The sequence below is a fragment of the Pan paniscus genome, chromosome 4 (genome assembly GCF_029289425.2).
Source record: "Pan paniscus chromosome 4, NHGRI_mPanPan1-v2.0_pri, whole genome shotgun sequence".
Classification (NCBI taxonomy): domain Eukaryota; kingdom Metazoa; phylum Chordata; class Mammalia; order Primates; family Hominidae; genus Pan; species Pan paniscus.
This window is the reverse complement of record NC_073253.2, coordinates 146,969,780-146,993,470: the sequence shown is the minus strand read 5'-3', so window position 1 is coordinate 146,993,470 and position 23,691 is coordinate 146,969,780. Positions and strand designations below refer to the sequence as shown.

General features: G+C 45.2%; 1 protein-coding gene across 1 annotated transcript; it reads left to right on the top strand.

Moving 5' to 3' along the window:
• The first annotated feature begins 6,668 nt into the window (after window positions 1-6,668).
• ATOX1 (antioxidant 1 copper chaperone) lies at window positions 6,669-21,882 on the top strand. Its single transcript, XM_003828987.6, has 4 exons — window positions 6,669-6,816; window positions 13,580-13,655; window positions 18,253-18,423; window positions 21,745-21,882. The coding sequence occupies exons 1-3, from the start codon at window positions 6,811-6,813 to the stop codon at window positions 18,375-18,377; spliced, it is 207 nt and encodes a 68-aa protein (XP_003829035.3). The 5' UTR covers window positions 6,669-6,810; the 3' UTR covers window positions 18,378-18,423; window positions 21,745-21,882.
• The last annotated feature ends 1,809 nt before the right edge of the window (window positions 21,883-23,691 follow it).

Sequence of the window (23,691 nt, the reverse complement as noted above, 5' to 3'; positions counted from 1 at the left end):
AGTTATCAAGTTTATAATACTTGATATAAATATCAAGTTTATAATAAGTGATAAACTACACTCTTTATACTGATAGACTACACTGGAGGTGGAGGGTAATACAGACTTCAGCTTTAGAAAGCCTCCTGGGTAATTACCCTATACAACCCTGCCTAAGAATTTTGACCTATGCTGAATGTTGACTGCTACATCCCAAGGTTGTAAAGCAACAAGACCTAGCTATGTAGTGTCTCAACAAATGCTTGGAAGTTTTACAGTAACACTGAAGGAGTACAGAAACTAAACCATTAAGGTCCCCAGTTACACAAAGTGGATAAAACAAGATTCAAACCTGTGTTCCAAAAACTAAGAGCTTTTTTTGTTTGCCAATTAATAATAGCATGAATGGAAATTTTGACTTTTCAGGCTTGGATTTATATAATAAACTGTGGGTATTGTGTGTTCAGAGTAGCTATTATGTGCCAGGCACTTGGCATATGAATGAGTCTTATCCTTACCTCCATCAGCATTTAATAGATAGACATTCAGTGATGAAAAGAAAAAGAAAAATGATACTTTGCCAATACCAAATGTTGGCAAGGGTGTGAGAAATAATTACTCTCATATACTGCTAGTACAAAATATAAATTAGCATAGCCTTTCTGAGGGTAGTTTGCTAGCATCTAGTAAAATTTAAAATCCACACACCCTATGATGCAGAAATTCTACTTTTTGGTGTCTACTTTGAAGAAACACTCCCACATGTATACAGAGAGCAAAAATGTTATTATAGCATTGTTTATAATATGGCAAAATAGTCTTTTTTATGGAATAGCTAAATTTACTGTAATATATCCATACTAGAAAAATTTTTGTAGCAATTTAAAAGATTGAGCTAGTTCATATATGTGCATGTATGTGTGTGTTTATATTCAAATATTTTTAAAATATTTATATATAAAAAACACACATTTCCAAAGCAGATTGATAATTTTAAAAAGTGTCTTGCAAATTATGTATAGTATATCATATATGCTTTAAAAATACCAACAACTGGCCAGGTGCGGTGGCTCACGCCTGTAATCCCAGCACTTTGGGAGGCTGAGGCGGGTGGATCACAAGATCAGGAGTTCAAGACCAGCCTGGGCAACACGGTGAAGCCCCATTTCTACTAAAAATACAAAAATTAGCCAGCCATGGTGGTACATGCCTGTAGTCCCAGCTACTCAGGAGGCTGAGGCAAGAGAATTGCTTGAACCCGGGAGGCAGAGGTTGCAGTGAGCCAAGATCGCACCACTGCACTCCCGCTTGGGCAACAGGGCAAAACTCCATTTCAAAAAAAAAAAAAAAAAAATATATATATATATATATATACACACCAACTATCCATTCACGTATGTTTATTAATGTTTGTAAATGCATTTAAAAAGTCAGGATGGATTATACAGCAATCTGATAGCATTGCTACTTCTGCGGAAGAGAGTGATATAAGGGTTTTTAAGAGATTTTCATTTTATTTGTATTGTTTTGAAAGTTTTTTACATTAAGAAATTTTCCCCAGATGTGGTAGCTCATGCCTGTAATCCCAGCACTTTGGGAGGCCAAAGTGGGTGGATCATTTGAGGTCAGGAGTTTGAGACCAGCCTGACCACCATAGTGAAACCCCATCTCTACTAAAAATACAAAAAAAAAAAAAAATTAGCTGGGCCTGGTGGCGCATGCCTGTAATCTTAGCTTCTCAGGACGCTGAGGCAGGAGAATAACTTGAACTCAGGAGATGGTAGTTGCAGTGAGCCAAGATCATGCCAATACACTCCAGCCTGGGCAACAGAGCAAGACTCCATCTCAAAAAAAAAAAAGAAAGTTTTCATACTGCTCACCACAGCACGATGAGCTACGTCTAATTATTATCTTTATTTTACAAGAGAAGAGACAGAGTCAGAGAGATTAAATGCCTGAAACAGCAAGGAACTGAACGCAGGTTTGTCTGGGTTGTCTCATTAAACACATCTTTAGAAACCTGAAGCCCCAGGGGTACAGAGAACAAAGGAGGAAGAGGACAGCATGGCAGATGTTCCCTGACCATTGGCTGCTATGTTGGGAGTCCACTAAAGAGTGCTGGGGACTATGATGGCTTCTAAGATGATCACTGTCCGCTCACATGGCAGAAGGGCAAAAAAGGCTTACGGTACTCCCTTCAACATCTTTTATAAATTCTCTAATCCCTTCCATGAGGGTTCTTCCCTCATTACTTAATCACTTCCCAAAGGCCCCACTTCTTAATACTATCACATTGGCAATTAGGTTTCAACATACGAATTTTGGTGGGACACTTTCAGATCAGTGCCATTCTATATGGTGACTCTTCCTCAAACCAGGCCCTTGAGCAAAACCAATTTGCACAGAGCCACTCCTCCAGCTTCAACCCACTCAGCCAGTTATGGGCATATCACAGGAGAAATAAATCTTCGTCGTTTTAAGCCATTGAGGCTTTGGGATTGTTTGTTACTACAATATTACTTGGCCTATCCTGTCAGTTATAGACATGTTTCCAGATCTTTCAGTTTTTCAGGAAATATTAAAACTCTAGGTTATGTGACTCAGTGTTCTTTTTTTAAAACATTTACTAATAGTGCGAAAACTTTTGGTCTTGCTTAAAAAGTACAATGGAAATATTCTCAGGACTTTAACTGAATAGGTTTCACCCTTTTTATTATCATTATTATTATTGAGACAGAGTTTCGCTCTGTTGCCCAGGCTTGAGTGCAGTGGCGCGATCTCGGCTCACTGCAACCTCCACCTCCGGGGTTCAAGCGATTCTCCTGCCTCAGCCTCCCAAGTAGCTGGGATTACAGGCACCCACCACAATGCCCAGCTAATTTTTGTACTTTTAGTAGAGACAGGGTTTCACCATGTTGGCCAGGTTGGTCTTGAACTCCTGACCTCAAGTAATCCGCCTGCCTCTGCCTCCCAAAGTGCTGGGATTACAGGCGTGAGCCACTGCACCCGCCCAATACCCTTTTTAAAAACTTCTTTAGGCCAGGTGCGGTGGCTCACGCCTGTAATCCCAGCACTTTGAGAGGCCGAGGCAGGAGGATTTCTTATGAGAGCAACCTGGTCAACGTGCCAAGACCCCATCTCTACAAAAACATACAAAAAAATAGCTGGGTGTGGGGACATGCACCTGTGGTCCCAGCTACTCAGGAGGCTGAGGTCAGGGGATCCCTTGAGCCCAGGAGGTCACAGCTGCAGTGTGCCATGTTCACGCTACTGTACTCCAGCCTAGGTGACACAGCAAGACCCTGTCTCAAAAAATAAAAATTAAAAACTATTTAGAATTTTTATTTTTAAAAATGCTTTTCCTAGTCTTGTAATAAGAAAGCAACTAATTTTACATGTCAGTCTAGAAATAAATAAATTTATTTATTTATTTTTATTTTGAGACAGGGTCTTGCTGTCACACAGGCTGGAGTGTGGTGGCACGATCACGGCTCAGTGCAGCCTTGACCTCCTGGGCTCAAGTGATCTTCCCACCTCCGCCTCCCAAGTAGCTGGGACTACAGGTGCACAACACCATGTCCAACTAATTTTTAAATTTTCTGTAGAGACGAAATCTTGCTATATTGCCAGGCTGGACTTGAAGCAATTCTCCTGCCTGGGACTCCTAAAGTGTTGGGATTACAAGCATGAGCCACTGTGCCCTATTTTTTAATTGTGGTAAAACATACAGAACATAAAATTCCTCTTTCTAACCATTTTTAAGTGTATAATTCAGTGGCATTAAATATATTCACAATGTTGTACAAGCATACTCAGAGTTCTTAACTGTTGTCAACTAATCAAAAAATATTTTGAATACTTTAGGGACTGAATAAAATGTGTCTGTAGACCCAGTTCTGCCAGCATGCGGCTCTGCAGGACACCATGCTCCCTCTCCCAAGCCTGCAGTCCACGCTCCCTCAGCTTCCACTTCATAGCCCTTCTCTTCTCATGCATGCCTTGGCTGCTTTGAGGGCCCTTTCAGCTCAAAATCTTTGGTCCCAGATAAAGGGTCCGTTGGTGGATAAAGCAGTGAGGCAAGTAGTGTATACCTGTGTTATGATACAAAAAACAGACACTCGGTTTCCTGCGGTGGGGATATCGGGGTGCAGGCAGCAGCTACAAAACCTTTCTTTGCAAAGAATTAAACTCCTCAGCATCTGTCAAAGAAAGGGTCATCCCAGGAGGCTGGGTCTAGAAGTAGATTATACCAGGAAGAACCCACCATCTATACATGCCTACAGTGTGCACATTCCTATCCTCGCAACAACACTGTCAGCCAGAAAGCAGGGATTCTATATGCCCATTTCCCAGGCTCACTGGCTTAGTGATGGCTCATTGCCTGTAATCCCAGCACTTTGGGAGGCCAAAGTGGGCGGATCACGAGGTCAGGAATTCGAGACCAGCCTGGCCAACATGGTGAAACCCTGTCTCTACTAAAAATACTAAAAATACAAAAATTAGCCGGGCATGGTGGTGGGCGCCTGTAATCCCAGCTACTTGGGAGGCTGAGGCAGGAGAGTTGCTTGAACCCAGGAGGCGGACGTTGCAGTGAGCCAAGATCGCGTCACTGCACTCCAGCCTGGGCGACAGAGCAAGACTCCATCTCGGGAAAAAAAAAAAAAAAAGCAAAGAAAGAAAAGGATTGATATGTACTATTAAGGAATAATCTTTTTTTTTTTTTTTTTTTTTTTTTTTTTTTTAAATACAGGGTCATATTCTGTCACCCAGGCTGGAGTGCAGTGGTGTACTTATGGCTCAATGCAGCCTTGACCTCCTGAGCTCAAGTGATGCTCCCACCTCAGTCTCCTGAGTAGCTGGGACCACAGGCATATGCCACCACACCCGGCTAATTTTTGTATTTTTTGTAGAGCCAGGGTTTCACCATGTTTCTTAGTCTGGTCTCAAACTCCTGGGCTCAAGTGATCCTCCCACTTAGGCCTCTCAAAGCAATGGGATTACAGGTATGAGCCACTGCATCTGGCCCAGGAATAATCTCTAAGATATTTTATAAAGTGAGAAAAGCAGGATGCAAAACTGCATATAGTATGCCTTTTGTTTAAGAAGGAGAGGTCAGGGTAGGAGGAAGACCTACTTTTCACTGTACGCTACTTTGTGTTATTTGAAAATTAAACAGTAGGCACATTGGGATTCCACCTGCAAATCCTACACTTACCCAAGATAACTTCTAGTAACATTGGCTGTGGTTAATTTCATGCTTATTTTAATGTAAATACACGGAATGTATTTATATATTTATGCAGGAACTACAGTCTGGCATATTTTCTTCTCCTCTTTAATAGGTCTTTATTTGTGATCTTTAACAGATCTTTATAAAGCTGTCTTCTCTTTAAATTGCTGTCTCTAGTCTTAGCCATCCCCCCAACCCATACCCCTAATTCTCTAAAACATGCCGTGGGTGGTTCGCCCTGTGCACTGTTGCCTTTGGGAAGGATTTCCTTCCCTCATGTCCACTCTCCGCCTTCCCTCATGGCAATCTAGCTATCCCTAGCCCCAGGGCACAGTTGTACCCAGGACTACCAAGATGCTAAGCCTTGCCCGTAAAGGACCTAATGTGCCAGTACCCTCTTTCCCTCTCCTCCTCGCCCCCTTCCCTTCCATCTTTAGGGAATTCCTGGCAGGTTGGGTAGGGGATGAATGGTTAAGGGGTATTTTGTGAGCAGCGGAAGACCCAGTGCCAGTGAGGCCAACAGAGGGCCTAGCAATTAGAGAATACTTATATATATATTTTTGGTGCCTACCATGTGCCAAGCAATGTGCTAAGAAGTTTGCACACATTACATGTATTCCAACAATACTGCAAAGTAGGTTTCTTGGAGGGAACCATGTGTCCTTGTTTGCCTGAAACAGTCATGGTGTTTGCCTGTTGTCCTGGCAAAATTATTAATAGCATCTCCTTTCTCTAGCAAAAGGTTTAGATAAAAAATTCTATAGTGACCTTAACTGTCCCCATCTTATACGTGAGGATATTGAGGCTTAGAGAGGTAAGTTCATCTGCCCAGGGTCACATGGCTAATAAATGATAAGGCTGAGATTAAAACTCTAGTCAGTATGGCTCTGCTAGGGACTGAACTCTGACATGGACATGAATTGTGTCCCCGCAAATTCCTATGTTGATACCCTAACCCCCAATGCGACTGTATTTAGAGACAAAGCCTGTAACAGGGCGATAAAGGCTAACCGAGGTCCAGATTATTGCCTTCTCCCCAGGCCGCCTCTCTTCCACAACCGCCCCCACCGCACTGCAGTCAGGGCCCTTCCTCCTCTGTCACGACAGCTCTGCTAACCCTGCACTATCACTGCCTGCGACCTTCGCAGCCTCCTGCTGCTGCTTCTCCCCCGCTGCGTCCTCGTTGGCTGGCGCTCAATAAAAATTGACTCGGTGAATAAATGAGTGAAACTGTCCTTTTAGGGATGGATGGATGTCCTGTTCAAGGCGGTGCCCTTCTCTGGCATTCCCTAACACAAGGTTGACCCGAAGTAGGCGTTCTGAAAAAGGCCGACAGTCGATGGAGGCCAACGCAGCGCCCCTCTCACCTCCTCTCTCCGTCCAGGCCGGGTGACTACGGGCCCGGCCCGCGGCAAGGAGGCGGCGCGGCCGGCAGGGATCAGGACTGGAGAGGGCGGGGCCTCCCTCGCGGCCGGGCCCGGAGTGGGAGGGGCCTCCGGGACCAGGCCTCTAGCGCGCACTCTCGGAAGCGCAGCCGAACCCGCCCTCCGAATCCAGAGAGGCGCTGCTGCCACCGCCGCCACACCGCCGCTCCCTCAGTCATGCCGGTGAGTGGTTGCGCCGTCCCCGCCACGCAGACTTGCAGTCCCGGGTTGCTTCTCGGCTGCACAGCCGCTTGACCGGATGCTGATCTTGAAGGGCTCAGGCGGCGGCCGGAGCCGCTGTTGTCCCCTAGCTTACCCCACCCAGCCCCCAGCTTTTGCGACCCTTCAGAAAATGGGATCCGAAGGGAGTTTAATCTGGGAGCCAGGCTTCAAAACGTCGGAGCTAGAAGGCCTCCAGGGGCGACAAGCCCACACCTTCCCTGCGTACACGGAGACACAGAACCAGAGAGGGGGCAGGGGGTGGGGGAGTTGGTGGCCAGCGGGAACTGAGACGCCTAGTCCCTGAGCCTTCATCCTGGCTGACCTGCCTGCGGAGCTGGCCTGAAGGAGGGCGGTGGGGAGGCTCTGGACAAGGGAGTGGACCCGGTTATTTCCTCAGGGACCGGGCAGGTTTTCAGAGGTTCATGCTTTTCTTCATTTCCCTGCCCACTCTGGCCTACTTTTCAGATCAACTCTGGGCGACACTGAATGGAGACACTTTCTCAGCCTGAACCCATAAGCCCCAGAGAGGTTCAGGAACCCCCGCCGCACAGTCACCAGTTGCTCAGTGGCTGTGTGTGGGAAGTCAGTCTTAGCCTGCCTTTGCAGATCACTCAGTCTTATCACATATATTGTTGCTCGTGGCCTCGTTTTTTATATAAAGAATTGAGGCCTTTGGCAGATAAAAATATAAAATGCCCAGTAACTTATTCCAGGTCGTGTTGAAGTTGGCAGAGCCAGGATTCAGCTCCTTATCCTTAGGCTCCCCATCTCTCCAGGCCTGACCACATGGGAGGTGCCAGGCAAAAGCAGTCACACCGGCTTGGGAAGATGCTCTGATCTCAGTTGCATCTTGGTTAGGGTCATGTGGTGTTTAGCATTTTCTTCAGGGTGCCTAATTCATGGCTCTGGGCCAGGTGGATACCCAGAGGTATCCCACAGTTGCCATGTGTCTTTGCATCCTGTCTTTAGGGAGCTGGCAGGTGAGCCTGAGGCCCCCTGGGCAGAGCCACTGACATCTCAGGTGTCATTTCCCGTGGGTCTTGCCAGGTGCCTTGAGACAAATCCTCCAACAACAAAGTATGGATAAGGAATCTGATAGAATCAGCCCTACCAGTTGAGCAAGTCAGCCTGTGGCAATGGTAGAAGACAGTATTAATTGCCTGGGGCTTGGGGAGTGAAGGCCACCAGGATTTTTTGTGGGGGGTGGCAATGAGGAAAAGCCTAGCTTGATCATCACTGTATTCTGTATCTTATGGGGATTTTGACAAAAAACCCTCTGGAGCAGATGATGGGAATGAGGAGGGCACTTGGCACCATGTACCACAAGATAACAGCTGAAGGAAGGAGGGTGTTAGTCAAGGCATTTCCTCAAAACTGGAAAGGGAAGAAAAAATATATCTATATACACATACTGGAAGGGGAAGAGTGTGTTACCTGAGAGTTTTCTCAGACAAATGCCCGAGAGCACAGGGTTTGGAATCCCAGAAACCTCTGAAAATCTGTGCCCCAGCTTGCCAACTGGGTGACCTCAGGCAAGTTACTTTATCCCACTGCCTTGATTTCCTCATCTGTAAGATAGGGACAAAAACTTTGACCTCACAGGACTGTTGTTAGTATTAACTGGAAAAATGCCAGTAAAATATGTCACACAGCCACTGATATATCTAGTCCCCAAGAAATGGTAGCTCCTGTGTAGACGTAGGACAAGTGGGCTAGAGCTATAGGCAGTTGAGGCCGGGCATGGTGGCTCACCCCTGTAATCCCAGCACTTTGGGAGGCCCAGGCGGGCAGATCACTTTAAGGCAGGAGCTTGAGACCAACTTTGGCAACATGACGAAACCCTGGCTCTACAAAAAATACAAAAAATTAGCCAGACGTGGTGGCCCGTGCCTATAGTCCCAGCTACTTGGGAGGCTGACGTGGGAGGATTGCTGGAGCCTGGGAGGTTGAGGCTGCAGTGAGCCGTGATCGTGCCACTGCATTCCAGCTTGGGTGACAGAGTGAAAGTGAAACCCTGTCTCAAAAGAAAAAAAAAAAAAGAAAAGGAAGGAAGGAGAGAGAGAAAAGAAAGAAAGAAAGAAGAGAAGAGAAGAGAAAACTATAGGCAGGCAGCCTTCAATCCCATTTTAACAAGATCTCAGTGGTTAAAGCATTGAGGTTTTAGAGGCTGACTATGTTCAATTCAGGCCCTACTCAGCCGAATCACCGTGAGTGTGTGAACTAACCCCTAAATCTGAGTTTCCTCATCTGTCAAGAAGGGATAATAATAGGCCAGGTGTGGCGGCTAATGCCTGTAATCCCAGCACTTTGGGAGGCTAAGGCAGGCAGATCACGAAGTCAGGACTTCAAGACCAGCCTGGCCAACATGGTGAAACCCTGTCTCTACTAAAAATACAAAAAAATTAGCCAGGCATGGTGGCGGACGCCTGTAGTCCCAGCTACTCGGGAGTCTGAGGCAGGAGAATCGCTTGAACCCAGGAGGCGGAGGTTGCAGTGAGCTGAGATCGTGCCACTGCACTGCAGCCTGGGTGACACTGTGAGACTCAGTCTCAAAAAAAAAAAAAAAAAAAGAATCATCCCACTTACTGACTTTAAAAACCTACTTTAAACCTACTGGCTTTTAAAATCTACCCATTTTATAAGTCTTTATAGAAGATCCCAGAGGCCATGAGGAACCAGAACTACCGAGTTATGCATCTGGTGGTAGAGCCAATCTTGAGATTCTCCTATAAAGAAGTGATTATTCTGTCCATTAAATAGATTTTTCCATCACCCTCAAATTTATTTTTGCCCCTCAGAGGTGGAGGAGGAGAGCACTGAACTGTAATGTTTATACCCAGAAGCTGGTTTCTGGCTTCTGACCTTTATACTGTGGGGGATGGGACCTACTCCCTGTAGTCAGCGACAGAAAGTTTCAGGTATCTGTTGACTTTAGGTCTTTGGGCAACAAAAAACTGTGCTCCCTAAAAATGTGTTTCTAGTTTCAGAGCTTCTGCTGAGAGTCAGGGTTATGAGGGCTGGCGGTGTACTTTGCTTTTCCAGAACCAGCAAGATTTCCCTGGAGCGAAGAAAGCCTAGGTTCATATTCCATACTCAGTAGTTATTTGCCACATGACTGCAAGCTACCTAGTGAACTCTTGGGAACTTCACTTTCCTCCTGAGTGAAATAAGATAAATAGCTCTCTTTCCAGGCTCAGTGAGGACTAACTTAGATACTGTATAAAGAGAATTTGACATGTAATAGACAATCAGTAGATTTAGCTCTTATGTTGATCTTGCAAACCCTTCAAAGCTTTGGCTCAGTATATAAGTACAAACCATAGATGAATTGATTTTCTGCTGGTTATCCTAGAGCAAGACTCAGCAAACTTTTTTTTTTACACGGCCCCGATAGTAAACATTTTAGTCTTCACAAACCATAGGGTCTCTGGTACAACTACTCAACTCTGCCATTCTAGTGCAAAAGTAAACAAATGAGTTTGGCTGTAGTTTTTTGTTTTTGTGTTTCTTTTTTTTTTTTTTTTTTTTTGGACGGAGTCTCACTCTCTCGCCAGGCTGGAGTGCAATGGCATGGTCTTGGCTCACTGCAACCTCCGCCTCCTAGGTCAAGCGATTCTCCTGCCTCAGCCTCTTGAGTAGCTGGGACTACAGGCGCATGCCACCACTACCAGCTAATTTTTGTATTTTTAGTAGAGATGGGGTTTCACCATGTTGGCCAGAATGGTCTCGATCTCTTGACCTCGTGATCCTCCCACCTCGGCTTCCCAAAAGTGCTGGGATTACAGGCATGAGCCACCACACCTGGCCCGATTTGGGCTATGTTTTAACAAAACTCTTTGTAAAACAGGTAGCTTGTAGTGTGCCAATCCATGTTCCAGAGCATCATCATTTTTTTTCCAAAACAATTTTTTTCTTTTAAATTAAATGGAGCCATGATCTCACTGTATTGCCCAGGCTAGTCTCAAACTCCTGTGTTCAAGTGATTTTCCTGCCTCAGCCTCCTAAGTAGCTGGGATTACAGGCACCTGCCACCATGCCTGGCTAATTTTTTTTCTATTTTTAGTAGAGAAACAGGTTTTGCCACGTTGGCCAGACTGGTCTCAAACTTCTGACCTCAGGTGATCCGCCTGCCTCAGCCTCCCAAAGTGTTGAGATTATAGGCATGAGCCACATTGCTCAGCCTAAAAAAACTTTTTAATAGAGGAGAGCATCATCTCAGACTGTAATGTGGGGAGGAATGACTTGGGTGTCTTGTTAAAATGAGGATTCTGATTCCGGACTTCTGGGAAGGGACCTGAGATTCTGCATTTCTGACAGGCTCTCAGGTGATGCTCATATTGTTGGGCTGAGGACCACATTTTAAAGACAAGATTTTGTAATACCTACCACAAATCCTTCTTTCCAGAATTTGTTATTGTTGCTGTCTGTGAATGGTCAGGAAACAAGATGAAAAAATCAGAGATGTTTAGAAGAAAGGAAAGACTGACCATTTTCTTTAAGGCAGATTTTGCAGATTTGGCTTAATAAAAGGAGTGGTTTACTAGTCACAAAGGTCAAACAGTCTGCACTGGAAAATCGAGCTGCTTAATTCTTGGTCTTCGTTTCCTCTGTAGAGCACAGTGACAGTCCAGACTCAGCGGCGTTTAGAGACTTGGAAAGAGTTTGAGAAGCCACTTAGCCACTTTATTTTCAGGTTTGTAGTTTTGCCTCCCGGTATCTCCCCAGTAGGTTAAAAATGGGGAGTGGCAGGCCCGCTCCACATCCACAGAGTCAGTTGAGGCAGGTGTCTGGGAGCTGCACTTTCCTCAAGGTCCCCAGATTCTTCCTATGCACACTAAAGTTGAAAAAAATTGAGTTAGCTAATACCCTTTTGGTATAGATTAGGAAACTGGAGCCCTTCTGGAGCAGAGATATTGCCTGTGGTTTTCTAGCAAGATATATCACTACACCCAGGATTCCAACTGAGGTAATAGACTTGAAATATTTTAAAGTGCTCCATGAAAAAATGTAGCCATTGATTTTTGAAGGGAAACAGGAGAAACAAATGGAAGAAATTAATAATCCAATAGCTAACCTTTTACCCAACGGAACCTAGTACTAGGCTCTATTATTAATGTGTTAGTTATCTATTGCTCCTTAGTAATTATCCCAAAACTTTGTAGTATAAAACAACAAATATATTTATAGTAACTCACACAGTTTCTGAGAGTCAGGAATTTGGGAACAGCTTGGCCTAGTGGCTCCAGCTCAGAGGCTCTCATAAAGTTGCAGTGAGATGTTGGCTGGAGCTGCATTCATCTGAAGGCTTGACTGGAGCTGGAGAATCCACTTCCAAGATGGCTCACTCACATGCTTGTTAGCTCGAGGGTTCAGTCTCTCACTTTGTGGACCTCTCCTTGTGGTTGCTTGAATATCTTTGTAAGTTAGTAGCTGACTTCCTCTAGTGCAAGTGACCCCAGAAATGGAGCAAGACAGAAGTCACACTGTCTTTTATGACATTGTGATAGCTTCAGAAGCCACATAACCTCACTTCAAGCCATATTCTACAAGACACACAGACCAACCCGAGACATTTGGAATGGGATTACTCAAGGGCATAAATACCAGAGGCAGAGATCATTGAGGCCATCTTGGATGCTGGCTACCGCACTTAAAATCCTGTGTTCATCCCATTCACAAATCTAGAGAGGGACTCTTACCCTCAATTTTCAGATGTGGAAACTAAGGCACAGAGAAGTAACATATTGATGATCATGCAACTAGTAGTGCCAGAGCTGGTATCTGAAGCCATATTTATCTGATTTCAGATGGTCTCATTTCCAGAGATTTTAAAATAAAGTATTGGTATAAGTAATCCTTGTGTGAAAGCAAAGCAAAAGATCCAGAAGTTCAAACCAGCCATGTCAATTATCCATTGACTCAAAAATATGTTTTAAGCACCTACTCTGTCCAGGCACTGTTCCAAGTATTAGGAATCCAGTAGTGAACTGAACAAAACCTCTGTCTTCTGGGAGCTTACCTTCAGACCCTTGATCTGTTAGATATCCTAGAGACTGTAGAATGTAGAGCTTACATGAAGACTAGGAGCCGGGGATCCCTTCCTGCCTGGCCTCCAACCCACTGGGGAACCCAGGCAATCCTTTCTTTCCCTGGACCCAGATGCTGCCTCTGAGAATGCGGCCCTTGGATGAAAGCAGAATTACCTGGGGTAATGAGTAGACATAACAGATTCCCCAGCCCAGACCTGCTGACCAGAACCTGTAGTTTTTGCAAGCCGTAGGTGACTCTAGTGCAGAAAATAATTTTGTGGTTCATAAGTGGGCCCACCAGATCAGCATTGCTCAGAGTATGGGGGCCCATCCCTGTCAGAGTTATTGGTGGCCCTGAGACAAAGCTCATAGCTCAAGAATCAGTGTTTTGAAGGTAGGACTGGGAAAAAGCATTTTAAACTAGATCTCCAGGTGATTCTATTCACTATGTGCCAGACACTGCTAAAGGATTTATAGGGATGATTCCATTGAATACAACTTGTGAGGTAGAAACTCTTAGCTACTCTATAGTTGAAGAGATGGGCTCAGAAACAGGCTTCTGATGAGTCTGATACCAACCAGGTCCTGCCCAGTCTCTCTGTCTTCTGTCTTGACCCTGAGTGGGCCTGTCTGCTGGCACTGTGTGGGGGTCACTCTACAGGGCTCGGGTCATGGTCCCCCTGTGTTTGTTTCAGAAGCACGAGTTCTCTGTGGACATGACCTGTGGAGGCTGTGCTGAAGCTGTCTCTCGGGTCCTCAATAAGCTTGGAGGTGAGTGAGTGGCCCTGAGTTGGGTGCACTTATGCCATGTTCAGATGCATGCAGATGTTGCAGGAGAGACTTAAGGTTAAGCTGATCATAACAGTAAAACTAAAATATATTGAGTACTTAGCACGTGCCAACTACTCTTGTTATTTTCTTAGTGGCTTATGTGGATCACATCATTTAGTCCTCACCACGGCCATTTCAGATAGTTTTTTTTGACTAGCTCCATGTTAAACAGGAGACAGCTGAAGTTCAGAAACATTAAGTAACTTATCTGGGATCACATGTTCAGTAAATGGCAGAGCTGGGATTTAGCCAAATTAACTAGTACTGCCAGCAGTAGCTCTGGAGCCATGGCAGTACTAGTTAATATGTTGGTCATCTCCAGTGTGTACTGCATGACACATCTGAGTGTCATTTTCTATTGAATTTTTTTTTTTTTTTTTTTTTTTTTGAGACAGAGTTTCGCTCTTCTTGCTCAGCCTGGAGTGCAATGGTGCAATCTCGGCTTGTCGCAACCTCCGCCTCCCAGGTTCAAGCAATTCTCTTGCCTCAGCCTTCCAAGTAGCTGGGATTACAGGCATGTACCACCACGCCTGGCTCATTTTGTATTTTCAGTACAGATGGGGTTTCTCCATGTTGGTCAGGCTGGTCTCGAACCCCTTGACCTCAGGTGATCTGCCCGCCTTGGCCTTCCAAAGTGCTGGGATTACAGGCGCGAGCCACCCTACGCAGCCTCTATTAAGATTTTTTAAATGGGGCTGGGCACAGTGGCTCACACCTGTGATCCCAGCATTTCGGAAGGCTGAGGCGGGCGGATTGCCTGAGCTCAGGAGTTCCCGAGACCAGCCTGGGCAACATGGTAAAATGCCATCTCTACAGAAAATACCAAAAAAATTAGCCAGGCATGGTGTTACATGCCTGTACTCCCAGCTAATTTGGGGGGCTGAGGTGGGAAGATCGCTTGAGCCCGGGAGGTTAAGGCCGCAGTGAGCCTAGATCATGCCACTGCACTGCAGTGGGGGCAACAGAGCAAGACCCTGTCTCCAAAAAAAAAAAAAGAAAAAAAGGAAAGATTTAAAAAAAGGTAAAAATTTTTAAAATTTTGTCTTTTTCTGTTTCTTTACTTCAAAAAAAATTTTTTTAATTAATTTTGAATCACTCACATGCAGATTTTTTTTTTTTTTTGAGATGAAGTCTCACTCTGTTTGTTGCCCAGGCTGGAGTGCAGTGGCATGATCTCAGCTCATTGCAGCCTCTGCCTCCTGGGTTCAGGCGATTTCCGGTGAATTTTTGTACTTTTCATAGATACGGGGTTTCACCATGTTGGCCAGGCTGGTCTTGAACTCTTGACCTTAAGTAATCTGCCCACTTTGGTCTCCCAAAGTGCTAGGGTTACAGGCATGAGCCACCGCACCTGGCCACATGCAGATATTCTTAAAGCACCTCTTTTGAACAATCAGTCTCATCCAGCCTTGTCATTTTACAGCTGGGGAAACTGAGGCCCAGAGAGGACTGGGATCTGGTCCTGGGACTGAGTGAGGTAATAACTGAGTTGTGATCAGAGTTTTGGCAATGCCAGTGCTCAGTCAGCCTTCTAAGATTTTTTCTTCCACGTGAACTATCACACAATCTTCTAAAATTTTCTTTTTTAAAACCCTAAATAATAATGACATTAAGTTTTCAAATGGCTTCCACATGGACGTGATCTCATTAGCAGTCCTCTGAGCTGTACTTTCCATCTTTGGAATGGGGATGTTGATGCCAGTGTCCAGGAGGTTAAGTGACTTGCCCATAGTCCCGCAGCAAGTCAGTGGCTGGCCTCTAGCCCTGTAAACTGGGATCTTAATCTGAAAGAAACTGAAACAGTGGAAAGAACCTAGCTGCTGACTTGTCATGTGACTGTGGGCCCTTCTTTCTCGGGCCTGGGTTTCCCCAGCTGTGGTATGGGAATGTATATCTTGTATGTCTGTATCAGCTTTTGCTGTTGATGCTTTTTTTTTTTTTTTTTTTTTTGGAGATGGAGTTTTGCTCTTTCACCCAGGCTAGAGTGAAGTGGCATGATCTCTGCTCACTGCAACCTGCTCCACTCCGCCCCGGGTTCAAGGGATTCTCCTGCCTCAGCCTCCCGAGTAGCTGGGATTATAGGTGCACGCCACCACGCCTGGCTAATTTTTTTTTTTTTTTTCCTGAGGCAGAATTTCGCTCTTGTTGCCCAGGCTAGAGTGCAATGGCGTGATCTCAGCCCACCGCAACCTCCACCTCCTGGGTTCAAGCGATTCTCCTGCCTCAGCCTCCTGAGTAGCTGGGATTACAGGCGCAGGCCACCATGCCCGGCTAATTTTGTATTTTTAGTAGAGATGGGGTTTCACCACGTTAGCCAGGCTGGTCTTGAACTTCTGACCTCAAGTGATCCACTCACCTCAGCCTCCCAAAGTGCTGGGATTACAGACATGAGCCACCACGCCTGGCCAACCATATGATTTTTAAAGCCCCTTGCTGGAAGATCTGCCTTCAAGCTTCGGCAGGTTTCTCCCCATCTTTTCCTACTGTCCCTACTTGGGTGGCCTCTTGAGAAGGGTCAGGAGGGTTTTTTGAGTTGCTTATGGCCCTAAAAGAACAGTGGTAGGGCTGAGGAATCACAGACTAATGGCATCCTTGAGCTGGAAAGGCCACAGAAGCTGGCCAGCCCTGACTCCTTCATGTACAGATGAGGTAGCTGAGGCCTGTGAGAAGCAGGACCCTCCTCCCACCGACTCCCCGCCCATGGTCACCCAGCAAGTCAATGGTGAGGCCAGGCCTAGAACCTATCAAGAGTTTTCCTTTCTTTTTGCACTCTTTTGTCAGAGTAAAACTCTGGGTCCTCCCATGTGCTGCTGGGGAGCTGTAAATTGGCATAGCCATTTAGGAGGGCGATTTTGCAATGTCTATTAAACATTCAAAATGTGCCAAATATCTGTTGCCCCACAATTTCCATTCTGTGAATTCATGGTATAACAATATTTTTATAAGTGTTTTAAGACAAGTTCAAATATGTTTACTATAACATTGTGATAGTGGTGAAAAATTAGAAGCATCCTCAATGACCTTTAACAGTGGATTAATTAAGTGGATGTGTGGTACGTCCACACTGTGGAAGATTGTAGCTTTTAAAAAAAGAATAGGGCCGGGCACTGTGGCTCACGCCTATAGTCCCAACACTTTGGGAGGCCAACGCAGGTGGATCACCTGAGATCAGGAATTCAAGACCAACCTGGCCAACATGGCGAAACCCCATCTCTACTAAAAATACAAAAATTAGCTCAGTGTGGTGGCTCATGCCTGTAATCCCAGCTACTCGGGAGGCTGGCTGAGGCAGAAGAATCGCTTGAACCCGGGAGGCAGAGGCTACAATGAGCTGAGATCGTGCCACTGCACTCCAGCCTGGGTGACAGAGCGAGACTCTGTGTCAAAAAAAAAAAAAAAAAAATAGAATGGACCGGGTGCAGTGGCTCACACCTGTAGTCCCAGCACTTTGGGAAGCCAAGGCAGGCGGATCGCTTGAGCCCAGAAGTTCAAGACCAGCCTGGGCAATATGCGAAACCCTGTCTCTACATGAAATACAAAACTTAACCAGGCATAGTGGCATGTGCCTGTAGTCACAACAACTTGGGAGGCTGAGAAGGGAGGATCACCTGAGCCCGGGTATTCAAGGATACAGTGATTTGTGATTGTGCCACTGCACTCCAGCCTGTATAACACAGTGAGACTCTGTCTCTAAATAAATAAATAAATATGAATAAATAAAGAGAAAAGTAAAATATTAGCAAGACCTGTTTATATAGTGTGATGCGATTTGGAGGAATTATTTTTCATTTGTCTATCTGGGACAAAGTCTAGATAGAAGCCAGACTGTTCACAGTGATCTCTAGGGGCAGGATCAGTAGGGGGCCTTACTGCTTCTACTTTTATTTAGAAATGTTTGCTTTTTTGAAAGAAAAAAAAGGTGTCTATATTACTTTTGCAATTAAAAAAAAAGGTGGCTGGGCACGGTGGCTCATGCCTATAATCCCAGCACTTTGGGAGGCCAAGGCGGGCAGATCACTTGAGACTAGGAGTTTGAGACCAGCCTGGGCAACATGACAAAACCCTGTCTCTACTAAAAATACAAAAATTAACCAGGTGTGGTGGCATACACCTGTAATCCCAGCTGCTCCAAAGGCTGAGGCATGAGAATCACTTGAACCCAGGAGGTGGAGGTTGCAGTGAGCTGAGATCATGCCACTGCACTCCAGCCTGGGCAACAGAGTGAGTCTCTGTCTCAGAAAGCCCTAGTATAGAACAGAGATCAGCACATGGGCCAAATCCTGCTCACAGCCTGTTTTTGTATGTTCAGGAATAGAGTTATAAAAAAATACACAGAATATACAACAGAGTCTATATGTGACCCACAATGCCTAAAACATTTGCTTTCTGGCCCGTTACAGAAGAAGTTTGCCAATCCCTGCTCTAGAGGAAAGGGCAAGGGTGGTTGTAAGTAGTAATTTAGAGCCTGAACTCTTTCTTGCTGTAACTGGGAGGGTCTGTGCTTCCTCTCCCCATACCCCATTTCCTCTTCCTGCAGGAGTTAAGTATGACATTGACCTGCCCAACAAGAAGGTCTGCATTGAATCTGAGCACAGCATGGACACTCTGCTTGCAACCCTGAAGAAAACAGGAAAGACTGTTTCCTACCTTGGCCTTGAGTAGCAGGGGCCTGGTCCCTACAGCCCACAGGATGGACCAAAGGGGGCAGGTGGGTAAGGCCCCAGCACTTGCTGAACAAACCTACAGCTCACACCTCTCATCAGAGTGAACACCTTGGCCTTTGAGAGCTTGAGTGGAGCGGGAGAGCCCTCTGGGTTCTTTTCAATCCACTGTCCACCTTCTTTGGAGTGGTTACAAATATTTTATTATTGTCTAATGCAAATCACAAGTTCAGGGAATTCTTACAGACCCTGTGAGTGGACAGAGCACTGTGTAATGTCTCCCAGAGTCCTCTTTCGGACTTGAGGGTTGCAGTTCATGGTTAGCAGGGTTTAAGTTTACAGTATATGACCCTAAGCAGTTCATCTTTGACTTCTTTATTTGTTCATTGGTTTGAGACAGTGTTTCACTACATGGCCCAGGCTGGAGGGTAGTAACTCTTCATAGGTGTGATCATAGTGCACTATAGCCTTTAACTCCTGGGCTCAAGTGATCCTCCTGCCTCAGCCTTCTAAGTAACTGGAACTATAGGTACATATCACCACACGTGGCTCTGGCTTTGATAAACTGACTGTCTCATCAGAGTTGACACTTAATGCCTTGGGCCTTGTTCTCCTGTGCCCTGACCAAGTGAGTTAATTCAGACTGTGCCGCTCTCTCTACTTGAAACTGTTGTCAGCTTCCTGAGCATGCCCTCTGTCCAGACTGGTACAAAAACAATAGCATGTTTGAGCTAGATGTTCCCTTCACTTTTATGTAATCCAGTGATGCAGTAAGGGGCACTGTGCCAGCACTCTTCGCTCTGGAACCAGGCAGACCTTACTCATTGATCCAGCCACAGTCTCAGCAGGGCACTCCTGGCTGCCACTGCCCATGTAGTGCATTTGACTCGTGAATTACAATGATCGCCACACCTCTGATGTGGTTTGGTGCCCTGACGTGACTGAGAAAAATGAGGCCAAGAGAGGGGAAGTGATTCAACCAAAGTCCCACCCTGGTGAGTAGCAGAGGCAGGAAGAAAGTCAGATATCCTGAATCGGAGTTCTGTAACTGTTACTGGTGGCATTGTCCCTGTGAATGGGCCCACAGAGACCCCCCGGACAGAGGCTAGCCACACTGACTGGTAGGTCCTCTTTGAGGATAGCCTCCTTCCCAAAGGCATACATTTGGAACCTGAGTCAAAGCAGTGTTCTGTGTATGTGGTAACATCACATGCAAGTCACAAGATGTCAGATGCATCTGTTTTCATCATGCACTTTCCATCCATAGATAGAACCCATATTCAGGAATGAACCCAGGATGAATAATGAGGAATCTAGGATTCTAATTCCAACTCTCCTCATTTCACACTGACTTTGGGGACTTTTTACATTACAGAGATTTGGTCTTCCCATCGGTAAAATGGGGCTAAAACCTCCAGCCTGCTTTCCTGCCTTGTGGGGACTGCTGTGCAATCTCTCCACATATGAAAGCTTATCCTCTAGGGAAGTAAAACATCAGCGGTTTCCAGCATGTTGAAGAACAGTGTTTCTTACATCATTCCTCCACCCCTAGGGTTTTGTAGGGAGGGTGAGTGGATGGGGCTTTGGACCCTCCATAGCTCCCAAACAGTCCTGTGTCATATTGGGCTTCCTGTAAGACTGTATTTTATAAAAACGCTCTGTAACAAGAAGGAATGGAGGCAGAGAAGGAAACAAATACTCTTCCTGAACTAGCTATATACATGGGGGAGCCCTAATGCACACATCTTGGATTAGAAACTCCAGGCCTGGGCATATGAATTTTTTTAACTAAAAAAGTAATATCTGTTGGATGTAAACCATGTGTAGCTTAATGTGTTTTTCTCATAGAAAACATGTTTTCTCATGTTATTTTATTGAGATGAAATTCACAAGACATAATAACTATTTTAACCCATTTATGCTGAATATTGCAAAGTTTTTTATGTGAAAAATCAAACCTTGGTGATGACCTTGAACAGTAGGATATACATAACTCCTGCAAGCTTAGCATTCCAATAATGGAACACTAGGCATAAATGGGTTAAAGTCTATCATTTAGTGGCATTTGGTGTGTTCACAATGTTGTATGACCACCATCTCTCTCTAGTTTCAAAATTTTTTCATCATCTCAGAAACACACCCTGTATCCATTAAGAAGTCACTCCCCACTACCCATCTCTCCATCCCCTGGCAGCCACTAATTTGCTTTCTGCTACTCTGGATTTGCCTACCCTGGACATGTCATATAAAAAGAATTACATTATATGTGACCTTTTTGTGTCTGCCTTTTTCCATGTAGCATAATGTTTTCAAGATTCATTCAAGTCATAGCATGTGTTGTAAATCATTCCTTCCAATACTTAATAATTTTCATGGTACTTTTAATCTATTTTAGATTTTTTATGATAGGAAGTTTCAAACATGTGTAAGTAGAGTAATAGAATGAATCCCCAAGTACCCGTCACTCAGATCCAACAGTTAGTATTTATTTCACCAAGGCCTATTATTTTTTGATAAAAGTGCTCTGTGACAAGAGGGAATGAAGGAAGAGAAGGAAAAAAACTCTTCCGGAGCTATTTGTATCCATGTGGGGGAGCCCTAATGCACACATCTTGGATTAGAAACTCCACTGTCCTCATTGTTTCATCTGGGTGATGAAACACCCAGATTATTTTGAAGCAAATTCTAGACATCATGCCCACTCCCTCCTGCCCAGATTATTTTGAAGCAAATTCTAGACATCATGCAATCTTACCTGTACATATTTCAGTAACCATGTATTGTTTGGAAAGGCTCCTGGAAATTCAGATGCACAGTGCCCAGTAAGAATCACCCAATAAGCCAGCTTTAGTCCACATGCTCAGGCAGCATGTCTTTGAAGTCTGTTTTAAGAGGCTCCTCAGTGACCGATTTGAAGCCAGGCTTGGGAACCTCAAAGATAGAGTGTTTATTGGTTTTGAAGTCACCTTGATCATCTGACTCTTGGCAGATTTATTTGCCATGATTTTGTTCATTGCCTTTCCAACCTGTAACAGGATAGAGAGTGCTGTTGACTGGGTATCCTGGCAGCCCTGGAAATTCCCCAGAAGAGGGCTTTGGCAGTGATTGGCTTAGCAAGGTTAATGCGTTCCAGCCAACCTAAGTATAACAGACTTCATGGGAGCAGTGTGCAGGGCTGGACACTGGGGCTCTAGTCCTGCTCCTGCATCTGCACCCTGCGTTTTCCACCTCACCCCTGCCTTTTAGTGCAAGACTCTTAGTGCACCCCTGCGTCACCCCTGTCTCTTAGTGCATTTATTGCCTTTGCAATATCGCTATGTCCACACCAGATGGCGCCTTTGTTCCACCTAACTTTCCATCTTTCCTAGGATGCTGATCCTCCCGCTGGCTTCCAGACAGACCTGGGACTTGGCAGTCATGCCGGGTGATGGTGTTCCTGCGGAGACCCTCAGTTGTCCTATTCCTTCCTAGCTTCCCTGCAATAAAATCAAGCTGCTTTTGTTGGAGATGTTGTCTTGCCTGGTCTTGGTGTTGCTTGCTCACATGTAGGTGGTTATGCTTACTTGGGTTGGAGTTTTGAGAGTTCCCACCTGGGAGTCAGACACCCTGTAGATTCTGACTCTTTGCTGTGTGATCTTTAGCAAATCACTTCCCCTCTCTGGGCCTCATTTTTTCCTCACCTATAAAGTGGAGGCATTGACCCAGAACAGTGATCCCTTTCTTTTCACCAGTTTCATAGACTCTATATTTTGAAAAAATTTGTCTATCAAGTGAATTGCACAAGAGATTATCAAATGTTAAGCAAGTGGAATAGTAGGAAGAGGCTGTGGAGACAAACTGCCTGGGATAGAGTTCAAGCTCCAGTACCTCCTAGCTGGGCCACTTAACCTCTCAGTGTCCACAGACAAAATGTGATGATAGCATCTACTGCAAATGGTGGTTGTGGGGATTAAATGAAATGAAACATATAAATTAATTACAGCAGTGATTGCTGGTTAAAAAATCACTCAGAAAATATTAGTGATTCATTTTTGGCTTTTTGTTTGTTTGTTTTGAGATGGGGTTTCACTCTGTCACCCAGGCTGGAGTGCAGTGACGCAATCAGGGCTCACTGCAGTTTTGACCTCCCGGGCTCAAGCAATACTCCCACCTTAGCCTCCCAAGTAGCTGGCACTACAGGCACATGTCATCATGCCCAGTTAACCTTGTTTTTTTTTTAGTTTTTTTCTAGAAATGGGGTTTTGCTATGTTGCCCAGGTTGGTCTTGAACTGCTGAGCTCAAGCAATTCTCCTGCCTTGGCCTCCCAAAGGGGCTTGAACTCCTGCCCTCAGGTGATCCACCTGCCTCAGCCTCCGAAAGTTCTGGGATTACAGGCATGAGCCACTGCACCTGGCTGCCACTCATTTTTAAAATATTTCATTAGTCAAAAATCTGTCAAAATGGCCATTTGAATTCCAGTCAGGCTAAGTCAGGCTGAGACTAGTCAGGTTGGAATGCAGTGGCATGATCATAGCTCACTGTAACCTCTAACTTCCGGGATCAAGTAATCCTCCTGCTTCAGCCTCCTGAGTAGATCTTATATACTCTTAAAAATTTTTGAGGATCTCGGCTGGGTGCAGTGGCTCACGTCTGTAATCCTAGCACTTTGGGAGGCCGAGGCAGGTGGATTACCTGAAGTCAAGAGTTTGGGACCAGCCTGGCCAACATGGTGAAACCCCGTCTCTACTAAAAATACAAAAGTTAGTCGGGCGTGGTGGCACATGCCTGTAATCCCATGTACTCGGGAGGCTGAGGCAGGAGAATCGCTTGAACCCGGGGGGTGGAGGTTGCAGTGAGCCAAGATTGCACCACTTCACTGCAGCCTGGGTGAAAGAGTGAAATTCCGTCTCAAAAAAAATTAAAAAATTATTATCAAACAGTTTTGGTTATGTGGGTTATACTACATTAGAAATTAAAACAGGAATTTTTAAAACAAAAATACCCAGGCACACATCCCATTAGTCATTAGGACTAGATGAAGTCACTGCATTCCTTTAGACTCTAGAAAACTTTACCGTACAATTGTTAAGGAGGAAAAGGCATCTTACAGAAGCTTTTAAATTGAACCTCATGTGCCTTCTGAAAGGCTCTTGGGGGTCACATGTTGAGAATCACCACTTTAGCCATTTATTGGGCACTTACTGGGGACCCAGGGCTGCTGGAGACTGGAATAAGATCTGGCTCTGCACTTGACCAGCTCAGACATGGAAGCAGCCACCTCATCTATCTCATGGACAGTTTCCTCATCTGCCCGATGCATAATGCCTGCACCTCG

Coding starts and splice junctions, on each gene's coding strand:
- ATOX1 (XM_003828987.6), top strand. Junction 13,656..18,252: donor GGTCCTCAATAAGCTTGGAG/GTGAGTGAGTGG, acceptor CTCTTCCTGCAG/GAGTTAAGTATGACATTGAC.